The 17,588-nt window shown below is 41.8% G+C and overlaps 1 protein-coding gene across 1 annotated transcript; it reads left to right on the top strand.

Annotated features, from left to right (window-relative positions):
• The first annotated feature begins 371 nt into the window (after positions 1-371).
• On the top strand, positions 372-16,999 carry TDX (tetraticopeptide domain-containing thioredoxin). Its single transcript, XM_088975649.1, has 10 exons — positions 372-549; positions 644-677; positions 983-1,132; positions 1,237-1,324; positions 1,456-1,536; positions 1,623-1,687; positions 1,827-1,967; positions 2,033-2,149; positions 2,373-2,403; positions 16,410-16,999. The coding sequence occupies exons 1-10, from the start codon at positions 440-442 to the stop codon at positions 16,742-16,744; spliced, it is 1,152 nt and encodes a 383-aa protein (XP_088831775.1). The 5' UTR covers positions 372-439; the 3' UTR covers positions 16,745-16,999.
• The last annotated feature ends 589 nt before the right edge of the window (positions 17,000-17,588 follow it).

The following is a 17,588-nucleotide window of genomic DNA, read 5'->3' as shown; positions in this document are numbered from 1 at the left end:
GCACATCAAATGGATGTCTGTGGTCCATCAGCTGGGTTGTAGGCCCGACGTCCGGCTCGTTCTTGCTTTGTTGTAGGACAGTTGGACCGAGCAGCATATTCATCCAATTTATGGGCCATCGGACTAGGCCTGATCCAGCCCAATGTTCCTCCTATTCTGTGGTCTCTACAGGTACGGCTTCCTGGACGTAAACCGGACTTATGCCGGTCAACGATTGCACTGATAAACGATTCTAAATGGTAGGGGCCACCTCTTTCTGATGAATTCTCATGGCTCTTTCTCCTTTTTACGATTCTAAATCAACGGTGATGATAGTGAGCATGGATCACAAGTGAGACGCATATACTAATTCGAATTTTAACTCATTACAGTCCCGCGGCCGCGGAGAATCGAGGGTCTTCTAGTTGTCATTGTCGGGTCGAGAGAGAGAGAGAGAGAAATGGATGCTGCGAAGGTTGCAGAGCTGAAGCTCTTCGTCAATCTATTGAAATCAAACCCGGCAATTCTCGATGATCCTTCTTTGGATTTCTTCAAGAATTATCTCCAAAGGTATTCTATTTCTTGTTTTATTTTGAGTTTGAATTCTACTATTCCAGTGATAAATTTCACAATCTTTTTCTTTTCTTTGACATACTTGTTTCAGCCTTGGAGCTCGAATTCCAAAAGTCCCTAAATCTGTAAGTCTTTTTTTTTCTTTGTATTTCCCATTTTCAACTTCCTCTAGATATGTATGTTTGGTTTTCTTTTCCGCTAATTTTCTCCTATTAGGTTACTTTTGCTCTTTTTGCTTTTCTTGTTTGGATGCGGTTTCTTTTACTGAATTTGATTTTTTTTTTGGAAGACTGACTGCTAAATGGTATCCCTTGAAAATTTGAATGAGCTTAAAAATATGAGTTGTGCATTCTGCATGAAATTCTTGTAGGGAGGATGACTGTTTTAAAATTATTTTCTTGCCCTTTGACCAAAGAGAAGACATGTGCAGGATGAAAGTGATGATGACATAAAATCTACTGATGCTCCTAAGCCTAATTTATCGACAGAAAAGGATGATATTGATGACGAGATTGTTGAATCAGATATTGAACTGGATAACAGTGATGTTATAGAACCTGATAACGAGCCTCCACAAAAGGTGGGTTCTGGAAATTCCTAAACGGGAACAAAACTTAAGGCTGGTTTAGAGCTTTACTGCCCTAGTGTTGCTTAGGTTTACATATCTGTTACTTTTGGTTGTAGATGGGAAATCCCTCTGTCGAAGTTACGGAAGAAAATTGGGATGCTGCTCAATTGGCCAAAGGGAAGGCTATGGAGGCAATTTCTGAAGGCATGATATGAATTTATTGCACCTAATATATTGAATTGAACCATATTATATATATGTATATTATTTATTGTTTGTTTTAATTCCTGATATATCCATCTCTTTTATTAGCTTACAATGTGTATGATTTGCAGGCAAACTGGATGAAGCCATTGAACATCTAACAGAAGCTATCTTGTTGAATCCAGGTTCAGCTATTCTATATGCAACTAGAGGTAATTCTTTTAGCAGTCACGTTAGTGCATATTTAATGGTGATTTGTATAGTTTCTGCAAAAAATCTGAACCTTGTCAATTTTCAGCTGGTGTCTTTGTTAAGATGAACAAACCAAATGCTGCAATCCGGGATACAGATGTGGCTTTACAGGTCTGTCCATGGTCCCTTTCTGTAAGATGTTCTTGAAGAATTTGACATAGGTTTTCTATCAGGGTAACTGGTGTTGTTTGCAAATTTATTTTTATTTTATTTGGTAAATTATTGTCAACTATGAACACATTTTTCTTAGATAAATCCTGATTCAGCAAAAGGGTACAAATTTCGAGGAATGGCAAGGGCCCTGTTGGGGCAGTGGGAAGAGGCTGCCAGGGATCTGCATGTAGCATCTAAATTGGATTATGATGAAGAAATTGGTTCAGTGTTAAAGAAGGTAACTGTTATTATTCTTAGGAGACATTGGAGAAATTGTTGGTTGATACCATAACTTGATTGCAGGTTGAACCTAATGCACACAAAATTGAAGAGCATAACAGAAAATATGAGCGCTTGAGGAAAGAAAGAGGACTAAAGAAAGCTGGACGTGAAAGGCAATACTGGCAAGCTGAAGCCAAAGTAAATGCATTTCATTATTATTCTAGTTTATATTTCTAGTTACTTTCAGGCTACAAAGGAAAGGGACAAAAAGGATCATTCTGCATAAAATAGAATTTCTCTAAGTTACTTTTATTAAGTTTGTCAATCTTAACAAAAAAGCTTTGACCTCTTGAAATTATGAACTTCTATGTAAATTTAGCAAACAAAGAATCTAATTCATGCCAATGCAATCCCAATGCAGGGCCAAGAAGCTGCTTCTGCTTTACATGATGGTACATATTTTCTCATTCTGGTTTTACTCTTTATTTTTGAAAGTGATTAATCAATTTGTGTTTTGAAACATTGCTTTATTGTTATTATGTGAAGAAAGCACAGCTGAAAGTTGATTCTGTATCATATTAGGATAGATCATGTTATATATTAGCATAACATGTACCTTCTTTTAAATATTTTATACTTCTTTATTTTCTCTTTAGCCCCACTCTAGCGGTATTTCAGCAATTGTACATAATTGTATCACATTTATGTATGAGATAACGGGGCAGTTGGCAATTTTTGACTACCCAATAAATTCTTCTTTGCATTTCTGTTTTCTCTCCTCTATTGCTTCAGTTGGTTTAAACTTAATATATTATAGATTTAGTAATCACATTTACCATTTGGACATGCTGACCTCATATGACTGGGATAAAGTTTTGTAGCCTTTATCAAGAAGCATTCAATTTTACTTGTTTTAAGAGTTCTGTTAAGATAGTTTATTTTTTATTTTTTTATCAATAACTGAACCAGATTAATTAAACTCAATAAAAAGAAAGAGGTAAAACATAGAAAGGGAGAGCTAAACTCTCTTATCTCTCCCAAACAGGACACTGATTACAACAATGCCCAAAACACTGGTTTCTTCCCACCCCTTGTTTGGCCAAAGTATTAGGAAATCAATTAGCATCTCTTTATCTCTTTTCACCCATTGAAAAGTCATTTCCATTAATTCTTCTTTTTTCATAAAAATAGTCCCAACATGGCACCACCCAATCTCCTCATCCTTTTGAAGCCAACTTATAACTAGCTTTGAATCCCCTCTGTTTGACAGCTTACTGATATTCAGCTCCTTAGCATTTTGTTCCCTCCATGAGAGTCAATATTTCAGCCCTTAACTAGTCACCCACCCTAATTGGACCAATAACTTTCCCTTCATCGTTTCTGAAAACACCGCCAATGCCTGAAGGACTGGATTTCCTTCACTACTACCACCAAAATTCAACTTGATAAAACCACTAGAAGGAGGGGACCAAGATGGCCTAACAGTATCCTTGAAAGGAGCAGGATCATGTATTTCCTTCCAATTTCTCTAAAAGTCACCAACAGGAATGTTCTCAAAAAGCTTTAGGGATTTCACCCAATGGATCACTCTAATAGTGATCATGGTTCAAAGTATTGATACGCCCCTGTGTATCGACAGAGGCATATTGGTACTAAAAACTATGCCTTAAATAGTTTTTTTTTTTTTTCAAAACTTGGTTTTTGGATAGGTTTTTATATATATATTTTATTAAAAAGGAGGGGTCCTGAAACACAGGTGTTTCAGAACCCAAAAGATACGATACGATACGATATGCCCAATATGGGGTGTATCGTATTGAAATTTTGATCCTTGATAGTGATGACTTCAATTAAGGCATCCCTACTCTCTTTCTTAGAAAAGGTTCTTTGATTCCTTTCTTCCCAAATTGTCCAACAAACAGCCACACAAGTACACTGCCATAGAGTACTTCCTCTTCTTTGGCCAACTGACAAAAATAGAAGTGAACAAGCTTTGAACATTTGGTGGAGGATTCCACCTACACCCAAATAAGGAGCAAAACCATTCCCAAATTGCCAAAGAAAAGGGGCAGGAGATTAATAAGTGATAGCATCTGTTAAGATAGTTATTAGTTTTAGGAAAGTTAAAATTGCAAGTTTGCCATTTTTTATGACCTTTTTAGGGGTCAAAACTAGGGCTGTCAATGGGCTCCAAAAATTTGTAGGCCATCTCAAAATCCAATTTGATTAACTCAGACTCAGATATAACATTAGTATAAACAAATCAGATTTGGATGAGGAAAATAACATTTGATTAATAATCGAATCAAATTCAAATGCACCCTAATGAATCAATTTTTGGTGGAGTGTGATTTTTTTTGTGTTAAGTACCTCGTCATTTGGTCTGAGCTAGGGGCAGATTAGGTGCCGAGTTAATTGGGTGTCGAGTTGCCTGTGAGGTTCCGGGCTGACCAAGTGCCGAGCTGCCTGGGAGGTGACGAGCCGACCAGGTGCCGAGCTGACCAGGAGCCGAGCTGCCTGGCGACGAGCTGGATTGATGAGCTTCGTTGCTCTTTAGAGACCTGCAAGGAACCAAATGTCGGAGGACCTGGGGTTACTTGCCTGGCGAGGTCGCTCCGATGCTTAAGTCAGTACTCTCATAGTAGACTGCGAGCTAAAAATCACAAAGTATGAGAGCTAGAATTTGCTTACTTGCTTACTTGCCCCCCCCCCCCCCCATGCCATTGGGGTTGGTGCCTTTATATAGGCATTGTTTGGCGTGGGCTTCACGCACCATATCTGGGATTTCTGCGAGGTCGTCTATGTGGTTCGAGATTCCTGGAGGTAAACGCCATGCACGTTGACCACCCTCTGGATCGTTCGGCACGGGGACCAACTTCCAAGGATTGTGGGAGTGTTAGGATATGCATGCCGAATTTGACGGTGAGAACGTCTCGCAGGTTGCCAGGTCGGCCCTTGTGCCAGGCCGCCAGGTCGCGCCAGGGCCAGGCTACCAGCTCGTGCCTGTGCCAGGCTGCAAGCTCGCATCAGGGCCAGGCCGCCAGGTCGCGCCTGTGCCAGGCCGCAACTCGTGCCGGGGCCAGGCCGCCGGTTCGCGCTTGTGCTAGGCTGCACTTGTGCCGGGCCGCCAGGTGGGACACCGTCAACTTGGCTAAGGCAAGTTGTTGCCAAAGTGGTTCCGGGTGTCACCTAGTTGTTCTGAGGTGCCATGTGTCACAATGTCATTGGAGGGCCAAATCCGCCCTCATCATTTGCCCCCTGCTCCCGAGCTGAAAATAACTCAGCGAAGGGAGTAGATTTCTCCTTTTGGCCCGGAATGAATAATTCGATGAGCTTGTAAGCGTCGATTCAATTCCTTAGGCTTTGGGAGCGATTCGTAGTCCGCTCCTTGATTTTGCCCATGCCGAAGAGGCGGCTGGGTCTTATATGGTGAGGAGGTCTTCGCTAGTTTGGTATTTTGGCCCTTAGGCTCTGGGAGCGACTTGTAGTCTAATCTCCTTGATCTTGCCCATGCCGAAGAGGCGACTGGGTCTTATGTGGTATTTTAGTCCTTAGGCTCTGGGAGCGACTCGTAGTCCACTCTCCTTGATCTTTGATTTTGCCCATGCCGAAGAGGTGACTGGGTCTTATGTGGTATTTTAGCCCTTAGGCTTTGGGAGCGACTCGTAGTCCGCTCCTTGATTTTTCCCATGCCGAAGAGGCGATTGGATCTTATGTGGTATTTTAGCCGTTAGGTTCTGGGAGAGACTCGTAGTCCGCTCCTTGATTTTGCCCATGTCGAAGAGGCGACTGGGACTTTTCGTAGTGCCGAGGTCTTTTATCAGCTCACCAGTTCGTGCCTAGGCCAGGTCGCCAGGTTATGCCTGCTTCAGGCCGCTAGGTTGCGGCTGTGTCAGGCCGCCAGGTCGCGCCTGGGATAGGTCGCCAGGTTGGCGTATGTGCCAGGCTGCCAGGCCGCACATGGGCTAGGCCGATAGGTCGCGTCTGGGCCGCCAGGTGAGCGCCTTAGAGCTACGACTATGCTGCATCAGCCTTGTTAGTGACATCGGTTACCCACTCCTACAAGAAGCTACTAGGAGCTCGAATTACGGGGGCAGCACTACTGACTTTAGGTCACCAGCTCGCACGGGAGCCTTGGAAGGCTCGACCGACAGGGGCGTCGGTGGAGTCTGTTGGCCGCCTACTCCCGTAGAAGCCACGTAGAGCTCATCTTTGTAGAGGGTACCTCGCAAAGAGGATTGATGAGGTTTTATCTGAGTTGAAATAAAGTTGGTAGAGTTGCTTAGTCTGTTGGCCATCAACTTCCTGCATAGTCTTTGAGTTCATAAAAAAATGGGAACTATAAAGCGAGAGCTTTAGTTTCTAAAAGTGAGGACTTAACTTTCTCGAAGAACAGGACTTAGCCTTTTTGTAGTGTTTCCCACAGACGGTGCTAAATGATGAATCAATTTTTGGTGGAGTGTGAATTTTTTTGTGCTAAGTACCTCGTCATTTGGTCTGAGCTAGGGGCAGATTAGGTGCCGAGTTAATTGGGTGTCGAGCTCCTTGATTTTTCCCATGCCGAAGAGGCGATTGGATCTTATGTGGTATTTTAGCCATTAGGTTCTGGGAGCGACTCGTAGTCCGCTCCTTGATTTTGCCCATGTCGAAGAGGCGACTGGGACTTTTCGTAGTGCCGAGGTCTTTTATCAGCTCACCAGTTCGTGCCTGGGCCAGGTAGCCAGGTTATGCCTGCTTCAGGCCGCTAGGTTGCGGCTGTGTCAGGCCGCCAGGTCGCGCCTGGGATAGGTCGCCAGGTCGGCGTATGTGCCAGGCTGCCAGGCCGCACATGGGCTAGGCCGATAGGCCGCGTCTGGGCCGCCAGGTGAGCGCCTTAGAGCTACGACTATGCTGCATCAGCCTTGTTAGTGACATCGGTTACCCACTCCTACAAGAAGCTACTAGGAGCTCGAATTACGGGGGCAACACTACTGACTTTAGGTCACCAGCTCGCACGGGAGCCTTGGAAGGCTCAACCGACAGGGGCGTCGGTGGAGTCTGTTGGCCGCCTACTCCTGTAGAAGCCACGTAGAGCTCATCTTTGTAGAGGGTACCTCGCAAAGAGGATTGATGAGGTTTTATCTGAGTTGAAATAAAGTTGGTAGAGTTGCTTAATCTGTTGGCCATCAACTTCTTGCATAGTCTTTGAGTTCATAAAAAAATGGGAACTATAAAGCGAGAGCTTTAGTTTCTAAAAGTGAGGACTTAACTTTCTCGAAGAACAGGACTTAGCCTTTTTGTAGTGTTTCCCACAGACGGTGCTAAATGATGAATCAATTTTTGGTGGAGTGTGAATTTTTTTGTGCTAAGTACCTCGTCATTTGGTCTGAGCTAGGGGCAGATTAGGTGCCGAGTTAATTGGGTGTCGAGCTGCCTGTGAGGTGCCAGGCTGACCAGGTGCCTAGCTAACCAGGTGCCGAGCTGCCTGGGAGGTGCCGAGCTGCCTGGGAGGTGCCGAGCTACCTGTGTCGAGCTGCTTGGCGGCGAGCTGGATTGATGAGCTTTGTTGCTCTTTAGAGACCTGCATGGAACCAAATGTTAGAGGACCGGGTGTTACTTGCCTGACGAGGTCACTCTGATGCTTAAGTCAGTACTCTCATAGTAGACTGTGAGCTAAAAATCACAAAGTATGAGAGCTAGAATTTGCTTATTTGCTTACTTGCCCCCCATGCCATTGGGGTTGGTGCCTTTATATAGGCATTGTTTGACGTGGGCTTCACGCACCATATTTGGGATTTCTGCGAGGTCGTCTATGTGGTTCGAGATTCCTGGAGGTAAACGCCATGCATGTTGACCACCCTCTGGATCGTTCGGCACGTGGGCCAACTTCCAAGGATTGTGGGAGTGTTAGGATATGCATGCTGAATTTGTCGGTGAGCGCTTGTGCCAGGCTGCCAGGTCGGCGCCTGTGCCAGACCGCCAGGTCGCGCTTGTGCCAGGCTGCCAGGTTGCGCCAGGGCCAGGCCGCTAGGTCGCATCAGTGCTAGGCTGCCAGCTCGTGCCAGGGCCAGGCTGCTAGGTGGCGCCAGGGCCAGGCCGCCAGTTCGCGCCAGGGCCAGGCCGTGCCTGTGTCGGGCCGCCAGGTGGGACACCATCAACTTGGCTAAGGCAAGTTGTTGCCAAAGTGGTTTCGGGTGTCACCTAGTTGTTCTGAGGTGCCATGTGTCAATGTCATTGGAGGGCCAAATCCGCCCTCATCACACCCCAATCTGATTTGATAAAAATCCAACTCTGATGTATATATTATTAGTTTATTACATATAATACAAGTAATATTATATATTTATAGTTTATGAGATTAATGCCATTTTCTCATTTCCTTTACTTTTTTACAATGGAAGAATTGAGACGAAATTTTAGGCACTACAATCAAAGATTGTTATCCTTCTATTTTTTTGAGAAAAGGTGGCATTTGTGTTAACTTTCTTCTTGTTCAAGCCATGGTTGTCAAGAGTTGCAACCCTTATGGATGCTTTGGTGCTTCTCCAATCTAGTGTTTTAAAAGCGCAAGGCGCAAAAAAGGCTCAAGGGTTAATTTGCACCTAAGGCACAAGGCACAAGGTGAGGCACGTGCCTTTTTGAAGAAAGGTGCAAAAACAAAAAAATGCTAAAAAAAGTCAAAAAATGCCAAAAATTAAAAAAAGCAAAAAATAAAATAATATTAAACATAATATTAACAAAAAATATAAACTTAAATTTTAAAATAAATGCTTTAAAAAAAGTAAAAAAACCTATTATATAAAATTAAAATACATAAACATAACATGTAAAGCATATTCAAATTGGAATTTAAAAAATAAAATCAAACATGTAAAACATTTTCAAGCATATAAAACCCATAATCTCTTTTTTCCTCAAATATCTTCTTAAAAAGCAATTAAAATTATAAAATCATTATTTTTTGTGTGAGAATTAAGAATTTAAGACCCTAACATGGACTTATTTGGGCTTGCCTCGAGGGACGTGGCATGAGGGTTCGAGGGCGGAGCCCTTGGCCTAGTGCCCCTGAGCTAAGGCGTAAGGCGCATCAGGTGCACCTGGCGTGTGCCTTTTGAAAGGGCTGGCGCCTAGGACCTAGGCGAGGCGCATACCCTAAAATGCGCCTCACTTGTGCGCCTGAGGCCTTAAATCATTGCTCCAATCTTCGACAATAAACACCATGTGGACCAACCCTTCTCACCTGAAAATCAAACAAGAATATGCTAGAGGATTGGTTTGAGAACTATCACCCACAAGTATGAAACCATCTTCTCTTCCATTGATGACATCTTCTTTAAATGCTTCTTTGGGGTTTTCCCATCTTCTCTCCCTTTTGTCTCTCATGTAGAGAAAATGGTCCAACTCCTCAACCCCCCTTGCCTTGTACAATCTTTGCCAGAATCTCATGTTGAAAATGAGATCTCTGGGTGCTCATTCAAGGCTAGATATACATTGTGATGAAGGAAGATTTGGCCCGACCTCACAATTATGTGACACGTGGCAGAAGCAACAGCTCGGCAAAAGGGCCAAGCCTAAGGCGTGAACAAAGGGACACCAGCGGACCGAACTCCCTACGGGGGGCCCAAACTCACCCTTGGCCCAAAACCAGAGTAATCCGAACTGGCCAACCTTGTAATAGCTCGGGATATACCTCGCCGAATTGGTCGACCTTGTAACAGTTCGGGATATACCTCGCCGAATTGGCCAACCTTGTAACAGCTTGGGATATACCTCGCCGAACTGGCCAACCTTGTAACAGCTCGGGATATACCTCGCCGAACTGGCCAACCTTGTAACAGCTCGGGATATACCTCGCCGAACTGGCCGACCTTGTAACAGCTCAGGATATACCTCACCGAACTAGCCAACCTTGTAACAGCTCGGGATATACCTCGCCAAACTGGCCAACCTTGTAACAGCTCGAGATATACCTCGCCGAACTGGCCAACCTTGTAACAGCTTGGGATATACCTCGCCGAACTGGCCAACCTTGTAACAGTTCGGGATACACCTCGCCGAACTGACCTGCCCTATAGATACCTCCGAACTCAAGACTTCGCCTCGCTCACCACTCCGCATCACCTTCCGGACACCAAAACCAAACAAGTCGTACCATGCCTGACGCTGAGGAAGTCCGTGCCCGAGGGCGCCACACCTGACTGACTTGGGATCTGACGCTTGGCGGCTGCACTTTAAACGACCACCTGCCACCACCACTGACACCGCCATCTCCAGTTAGAGAGACGGTTCTGTCCCAGCAGAAAGGACGACGGCCGAATTGACAAGCGCAAGGGTAATCATACCCGACCTGACAAGGGCCTCGGAGCGAGTGCGCGAAGTAATTATAAGAGCCCCCTGCTCCCAACAAACAAGGTATGCAAACTTTGCGCTATCTGGTGTTATCTTGCTTTTGAAGGATTCTAACTTGAGCTTCGGAGCCGCTACACCGGGTTCCCCCCCGGAGCTTCCTCATCTCCTCCGTCTCAGGTTCCCTGCTACCCAGTTCAGAAGCAAGGTCGTTGACAGCTAAGACCGGCCGGATCGCGCTTCATCACATTGTATTTTATCCTCATTATTGTTAAAGTGAGACTTTTCTTTATGAGGCATTCTAGTTACATTTATATTTACTTATGATTGGAAGGTCGTCGGGCAATATTGTAGGACATTCAAATAATAAGCAGGACTTATCATGGGAGATATGAATGACATAGTTCCTTATAGGCTTGAAATATCCTAAAGGTGAGCATAGGAGGTGACTCACAAGTCACATGGTTAGTACATGAATGATTTCCATAAGGTGATGTGGTGTAATCTCAGCCATTGGGGTGAGATCCTAGATTACCATGTTGGTGTGTTGGGATACAGACTAATATGAGCCAGTTCAATTGATTCATTGAAGGATTTTATGTTGCGACTCTCACTCATATGTTGGGTGGTCATGAGTGATTTTATGGTTTTGGGAATCTCAACAAGAGAGGAGAGTGTCACTGCCAAGAAGTTGGGTTGAATTATGATTTGGCCAGGAATCCTGGTTGGACTAGGACTTTTGCCCAAAAGCATGAAGTATGCTTTATGCTTTTATTATGTACTTTTGCAGTTTGGTAAATATTGTTTTCAAAACATGCTTTTGAAAGAAAAAGGCATAAATGAGCATTTGGTTGCGACATATTGCTTTACCACAATCAATATGAAAAATTCCACATGTCAACCTATAATTTGTGCCATGTGGCAAATCCATAATTCCATGTCTTCAAAGAGCCTATCCCTTGTAAGTTGCCATGTGGCATCAAATCAGCCACATCACGTGGTGTGGTTCATAAAATAGTTGTTAAAAATGACCATGGTTATAATATGTTGCACAAATTAATACCACATGGCATAAAAGTGCCATGTGGCAACTGTAAAATTATTTCCAGTTCAAATAAAATTCCATGTGGCATAAAATTGCCATGTGACAATTCTAAATATGTGGCATAAAAGTGTCACGTGGGTGGCATAGAAGTGCCACGTCTTAAGAGTATATATAAATATGGCACAAGGGAAAGCCTCACATGTTCACACCTTCCCCATTTTGTGAAAAAGCAAAAATGATCCAAGCTGCACAGTCAAAGCACAAAGCATCCTATTCTTGCATTGTTCTTTTTATTGCAGAAGTGTTTTTGCTTCAGAAAATACACACTACCAAACTCAGAAGTAGTTTTTTGTTTCCCAAAGCACGAAGGTACTTCCAAAAGCTTATAAAAAAAAAAACTGAAGTTTCTGGTGGTTTCCCAGTTGCAGTATGACTATTAGTTAAATCCCATTTGATGGTGATGGGTTCGTATAGTGATTGTAAATGTGGTGTCCCAATCAAATTTGAACATTGTAGTGCAAAGGGATGAAATTGTAATTTTACTTTGCATAAAGGGTCAATATGATAATTTCCAAGAGTTAAGGGCTTGATTGCAATGTGTTGGACCTCTTTGCAATTTTAGGAAATATTTCTAATCTTGACAGAAAGTGAATTGAAGATTCCAATAAAAAAGTAGAGAGATAAGGATCTTCTTGGGAAAGGAAACGCTAAAGATCTCATACCCTCCTAGGATGTCCAAAATGCAGGGACTAAAGAATCAAATACGGAATTTTCTTAAAATTTTTGTATTTTTGTATATTTGGACAATATGGGTATTTTTGTCATTTAACTAGTCCTGTGTGGGGCCTGGGCTATAACATCTTGTTCATCTAGTTTAGTAGGGTTTTCTCAATTTTCAGTTTATTTGCGTTATTAGATAGAATGCTATTGTGTTTCTTGATGCACAAGACAGGGAGAGGCATTTTTGTAATTATGGTGAACAGTATTCCGAGTCACTCTATAAATTGATGTGTTCTCTTCCTTTTGAACAGTATTCCGAGTCACTCTATAAATGGTGAACATTTTTGTAATTATGGTGAACAGTTTTCTGTATGGAGTGATTCCTACAAACCCTAGAGTAATTCTAGGACCCCGTTGGAGTGATTCCTTGGGATTTTTCTCCCTTTTCTCTTTCTCTACCCTTTCTCCTCTCTCTCTCTCTCAGACACACACACACACACTCTCTCGCTCTCTTCCTCTCTCTTTCTGTCTTGTGATAGTTTGTTCCAGCCCTACTGCATCAGTCCACCACTCTATATATATGATATATAGATGTCCCAAACATGAGAGCTCAATCAGCCCTAATGTACAGCTCATTCTGGTGCTCAACAGATTTAGATTTGGGAGCAATAATTGCAGTGGACAAAGGGAGCAATGTGACTCCTGTTAGAGGAATCAACTTGGCAACTTGGATCATGCTATTTGACAGAAATTTTCAATAAAAGATTCAGCCTTGGATGGGACAACTAGGCTTCTACAAGTATGAAATTATAGAAAATTTTAAATAGTTGATATACCGTGGAGATCTTGGATTTTCAGTGAAATCATTTACTTTTCTTTTCTGTTACTTCATTGATTATGGCATCTACATTGCAACATACTGTTGGAGATGAAACTCCATGTGCTTCTCCTAAACCTAAAGAGAAAAGTATACTTCTAGACCTGCTATATGCCTACATCTCTGGTATTATGCTGGTTACTGCACATGATGATGAGTTCCAAAAAACTTCCTGAAGCTTTTGTTCTATTAACCTGACCCACTGACATCCCTACAAGAAAGTAGGGAATTTCTCTCTTAGTTTTTAGATCATAGCCCTTTTAGGGGGTCGTAGGATACTGCTAGTTGTCCTATATTTTGTTTTTCTTTCTCCTTAAGAACACTATAAGATAAGTAATGGATTCTATTCAGGATGGATAGTGTATGTCATGACTTTGAACCGTCATGATAATTGATTTTAATATAATACCTGTTTTAATAAAATATTCCAAACTTATAATATGCATACACTGAAGGAGTCTAGACTGAGAGAATCAGCAGGAACCTCAAATCTCTGATTGAGAGAATCTGTATGGGCATACCCACTTGAGCTGCCATCACCACTGGACTGGGTCCAATGCATGGGTTATCTAGCATAGTAGCATGTAGGCTGCAGGTCCATGGTCTTAGGACTGGGTCTTTGTTTATCCCATTTCTTTTCTTTATTACAGCAACATCACAAAGACAATAGTCAATAGTGATGGTTACAACCATCACCATATGGGTGCAATTCGGGTGGGCTGGGCCAGGTTTTAGCTCAACCCTAAGAATTGCACCTAAAGCCCAAGCCCACCACAAGCCTGAGGTCAAGTCGAAACTATCTAACTTGAGCACAGCCCGAACTCAAATTTGATGATGCACTCAGGTTGGGTTCGGGCCCAGTCTGGGCGCAGGTTGGTTAATCAGCCCACACTAAAAATTGATATACATGTACGTGTATATGTATGCATATATATGTTTGGTTTATAAAATTATGCATATATGCATGGTTGCATGCAAATATGTGTCTATATATGCATATATACATGTATATAATCGGTCTGAGCTCGGGTTGGGATAAGGTTGGGCTGGGTTCAGGCTACCCAAGGGCTAGGCCCGAGTTCAATTCAAAAATTAAAAAGCCCAAATTTTTGGGCCCAATGACTGACATGGGCTGGGCCTGCCCAAGTTGCATCCCTACATCGCTGATCACTACAACAGGGATGAAAACACTAGTTCTCAACAGCCAAGGAGAGGAGAAATACAATTGCAGCAGGAGAAGATGGAAGAATCATGAAAAGAGGAGAAAATGAGGAAAGGAATCTACTTCGAACCCTGCTTTGGTATCGTATAAGCTTACCTGGAAACTTCAAGGCAGAAATCTGAAGTAGAAATGTAGAAGAAAATCAAAAGCAGCCTTACTTCTGAGAGAAGAGACTGCTGATAGAAGGAGAATAGAATAGTATCCCAGTTGGCCGGCCCTTAATTTATATGAACTTGTCTAACTCAGCATAAATTACAATAATAATCCCCTTTAGTAAATAAGACTAAATTGACTATTATTACCTGTACTTGAGTCATAACATCAAAAGATGTTATGGGGTGCTTTGGCACATTCCTCGTACATTAATCCCTATTCTTTTCCTATATTTTAATAAAATTTTCCTGTTATCCAACAGGCTTGTCCCCAAGTAAGCATAAAGAAATAAAATAAAAGAAAGACAAATACATAAACATAATAATGGTTGGCCGCTCCCAACACTTGGGAATAGAGATTTTCTCATTGGTAATTACCCTTGTACAAAATTCCGCTTTGCAGAGTTGTTTAGCAGTTACCCTTCTGACTCTTATCTTTCCTCTATTTTTCTTGATTAAACACAGGTTTATTGCTGTTTTAGTTTACTTCAATTATTAACCAGGTTGAGTCCCATTAAAATGAGTTAAAAATTAACTTAGTTAAGCAATGTTGAAATTTCCTTTGTAAATCATATTGGGGTATGCTAATCGCAGTGAAAAATCGGGTTTTAGGTGAACTATGTCAAGGACTATAAAGGACTATGATTAACTTAATCATCATCATCATATAAAGGACTATAAAGTACTAGGAGTTTAACAAAGATTTAATTGCATTCTTGCAAATAGGTATTAAATAACTAATAATTTAAATAATCACATGCACATAAACACACACAGAGAGCTTAGAATTGATCTTTAACTTCGGCTTGTGATAGGCACTCAACATGGTTGATATGTTATTGACATAAGGCGCCTTAAGGTTGAAGTATGTGGTTATACATGTAAGCATGATTGTCAAAGGTTAAGTCTCATGGTGTTTCTCTTGAATCTTGCCTCAAGGCAAGCCTCATAGTATAAGCCTCACGGACCTTTTAAAACACTGGATTGAGAGTTGGACGAGTTCTTTCATAAATTTTAAAATGAGAGCCAATGATGCATGGACATGGATACTGGAGTCAGAACTCAACGCATGTGCAGGAGTCTGACTTGTTAAGATGAGAAAACGTGGACTCATGGAAACATATATAGAAAAATATATGCCATTAGAATAATTCATATCTTTTTGAATTCTAACATTATATACCTGCAAAAGGGAGTAAAAAATGTTGCCTTTGTTACCAACTAGTCTTTTTATATGAAAAATGACATTCATTTTGTATATTGGTTGTTCATTATGTCGAAAGACTCAAGATAGGAGATAAAAAGGAAATATTATGTAGAAGTGTCCTTCAGAATTTGTGGAGTGTTCGACTCTGGTGTTTGTCTGACAGAAACACCATCCGTTTAGGAGAGAATCAATGCAACATTGATCAGAAGATTCAGAACCAATGTGCTAGCCCATATCTCAATGACACCAACTTTGGGTTAGCTCTCACTCTGGCAGAAGATAGCCCTTTCCTTTGGCAGTTCTGACTTTGTTCTAGCTAGTTCTCCAGGGTAGCCATTCCATGATTTGAACCAGGGAAATGGGGCAACCTCTGATACCAAGTGTTGTGTTCCAGAGCAATGCACCCAAAACACTGGGATTGGCGGAACACTGCAGTTCAGGCAGTTTTAACCTTAAGGACTACTAACAGTTTGAGAAATTGAAGTCTGAAATTGTGAGGTGCACCTCCTCCTCCTCCTTCCTCTCTCTCTTTCTTCTCTCCTTCTTCTAAGGGTTATTTCTCTTTTACCTGATTATCTATTCTTCTATTATCATCTTTTATTTTGTTTTCTGCAATATCCATTCCACTACCTACCTACACACTAGTAGGATATCTCTCCCTGTCCTACATCACCAAGTTTTTGACTTATTATGCTATATTGGTTATTTATCCTGGAATAGGATGACAAGACTTACAATGCCTTCTGTGCCTGTATGGCTGATTTTATTGCTGTTGATGCTTAGGCCTATATTGCTTACAATTATATTGTGAAAACCAATGTTTGTTTTCATAATACATAAAGAAGATATGGATAAATCACATGATTTCTTCTTTAAATCTTATTTCCTTTTATGGTTTTGTAATTGACAGGACATGTTCTTAGCATTCACTCTGCTAGTGAATTAGAAACAAAGTTCAATGCTGCATCAAGCTTATCTCGTTTAGTGATCCTGTATTTCACTGCATCATGGTGTGGTCCCTGCCGCTTCATGTCTCCTGTTTATGAAAGCCTAGCAGGAAAAAATTCACAAGTTGTTTTCCTGAAAGCTGACATTGATGAGTTGAGAGATGTTGCTGCACGATGGAATATTAGCAGTGTTCCAACCTTTTTCTTCATAAGAAATGGAAAGGAGATTGACAAGGTAATAGGAGCAGATAAGAGTGGCCTTGAAGGAAAGATAGCCCAGTATGCTAGCCAGTCCTAAGTGGGTCTTACATGCATGCACCTGGTTTCTCCTGCTAGGGGGAAGCTTCATCAATATAGATTTGATCTTATACTTGGGATTCCTGGAAACTAACTACTTCACATGGTCCACATTGTCTTTCTATTGTTGGTTCTCTTGTTGAATTGTGTTACTGTTTATAAGAACAATGCTTGAACATCGCTAAAAGCTTGTGTGTTGTGTACGATGGGAATCTTTTGTTCTATTGATATAGAAGCATTGAACTTGGCCTCGAAAGAAGTTGAACATAAGTTTCAGGGACTTGGGCCGTCTTTTGTTCAGAAGCATGTCTACTTGTACAAATCAACCATTTCGTTTGGTGTAGATGCATGCCGATGCCAACTGGGCATTTAAAGTGCTTAGGCTTTATTTCTAGAGTATTTTCACTATAACAATTGCAACCAAGGTTTTTAAAACCGAATCGGACGAACAGGTCAGGGGTGTGGTTGCTGGGTCTAACGGTCCGACTGTTAGAACCAAACAGATGGCCCATTCTGACCAAAAAAATAAAAAAAAAACTAAAAAATAAAAATTGGCCAAGTTGTTGAATGGTTTGAACGTTTTGATTGTCCGGGTCAGCGGTTTGTTGACCAAATCAACAGTTTTTGAGGTAAAATGGAATTAGTCATCTGACTGGTTCCCGGTTTTTCCGATCCGACTGTCAAGTCTGATCTGGTTTAAAAATCATGATTGCATCTCACAAAAGCTGTCAGCTTTTTCTAATTTCAATGTGCCATATCAAATTGGTGATTAAGATCGCTTGGGTGACTCAAGAAGCATCCCTTGGTTAAGAAGTGGGATCACCCGCCAACAAAATGTGTTCCAA

Source organism: Nelumbo lutea, chromosome 3 (genome assembly GCF_056320005.1).
Source record: "Nelumbo lutea isolate HS-2025 chromosome 3, American lotus-T2T, whole genome shotgun sequence".
Taxonomy (NCBI): Eukaryota; Viridiplantae; Streptophyta; class Magnoliopsida; order Proteales; family Nelumbonaceae; genus Nelumbo; species Nelumbo lutea.
Note: the sequence above shows the minus strand (reverse complement) of the source record. Positions and strands in the feature narration are given on the sequence as shown.

Coding starts and splice junctions, on each gene's coding strand:
- TDX (XM_088975649.1), top strand. CDS start 440: ATGGATGCTGCGAAGGTTGCAGAGCTGAAGCTCTTCGTCAATCTATTG. Junction 1,325..1,455: donor TATGGAGGCAATTTCTGAAG/GCATGATATGAA, acceptor TATGATTTGCAG/GCAAACTGGATGAAGCCATT. Junction 1,688..1,826: donor ATACAGATGTGGCTTTACAG/GTCTGTCCATGG, acceptor CATTTTTCTTAG/ATAAATCCTGATTCAGCAAA.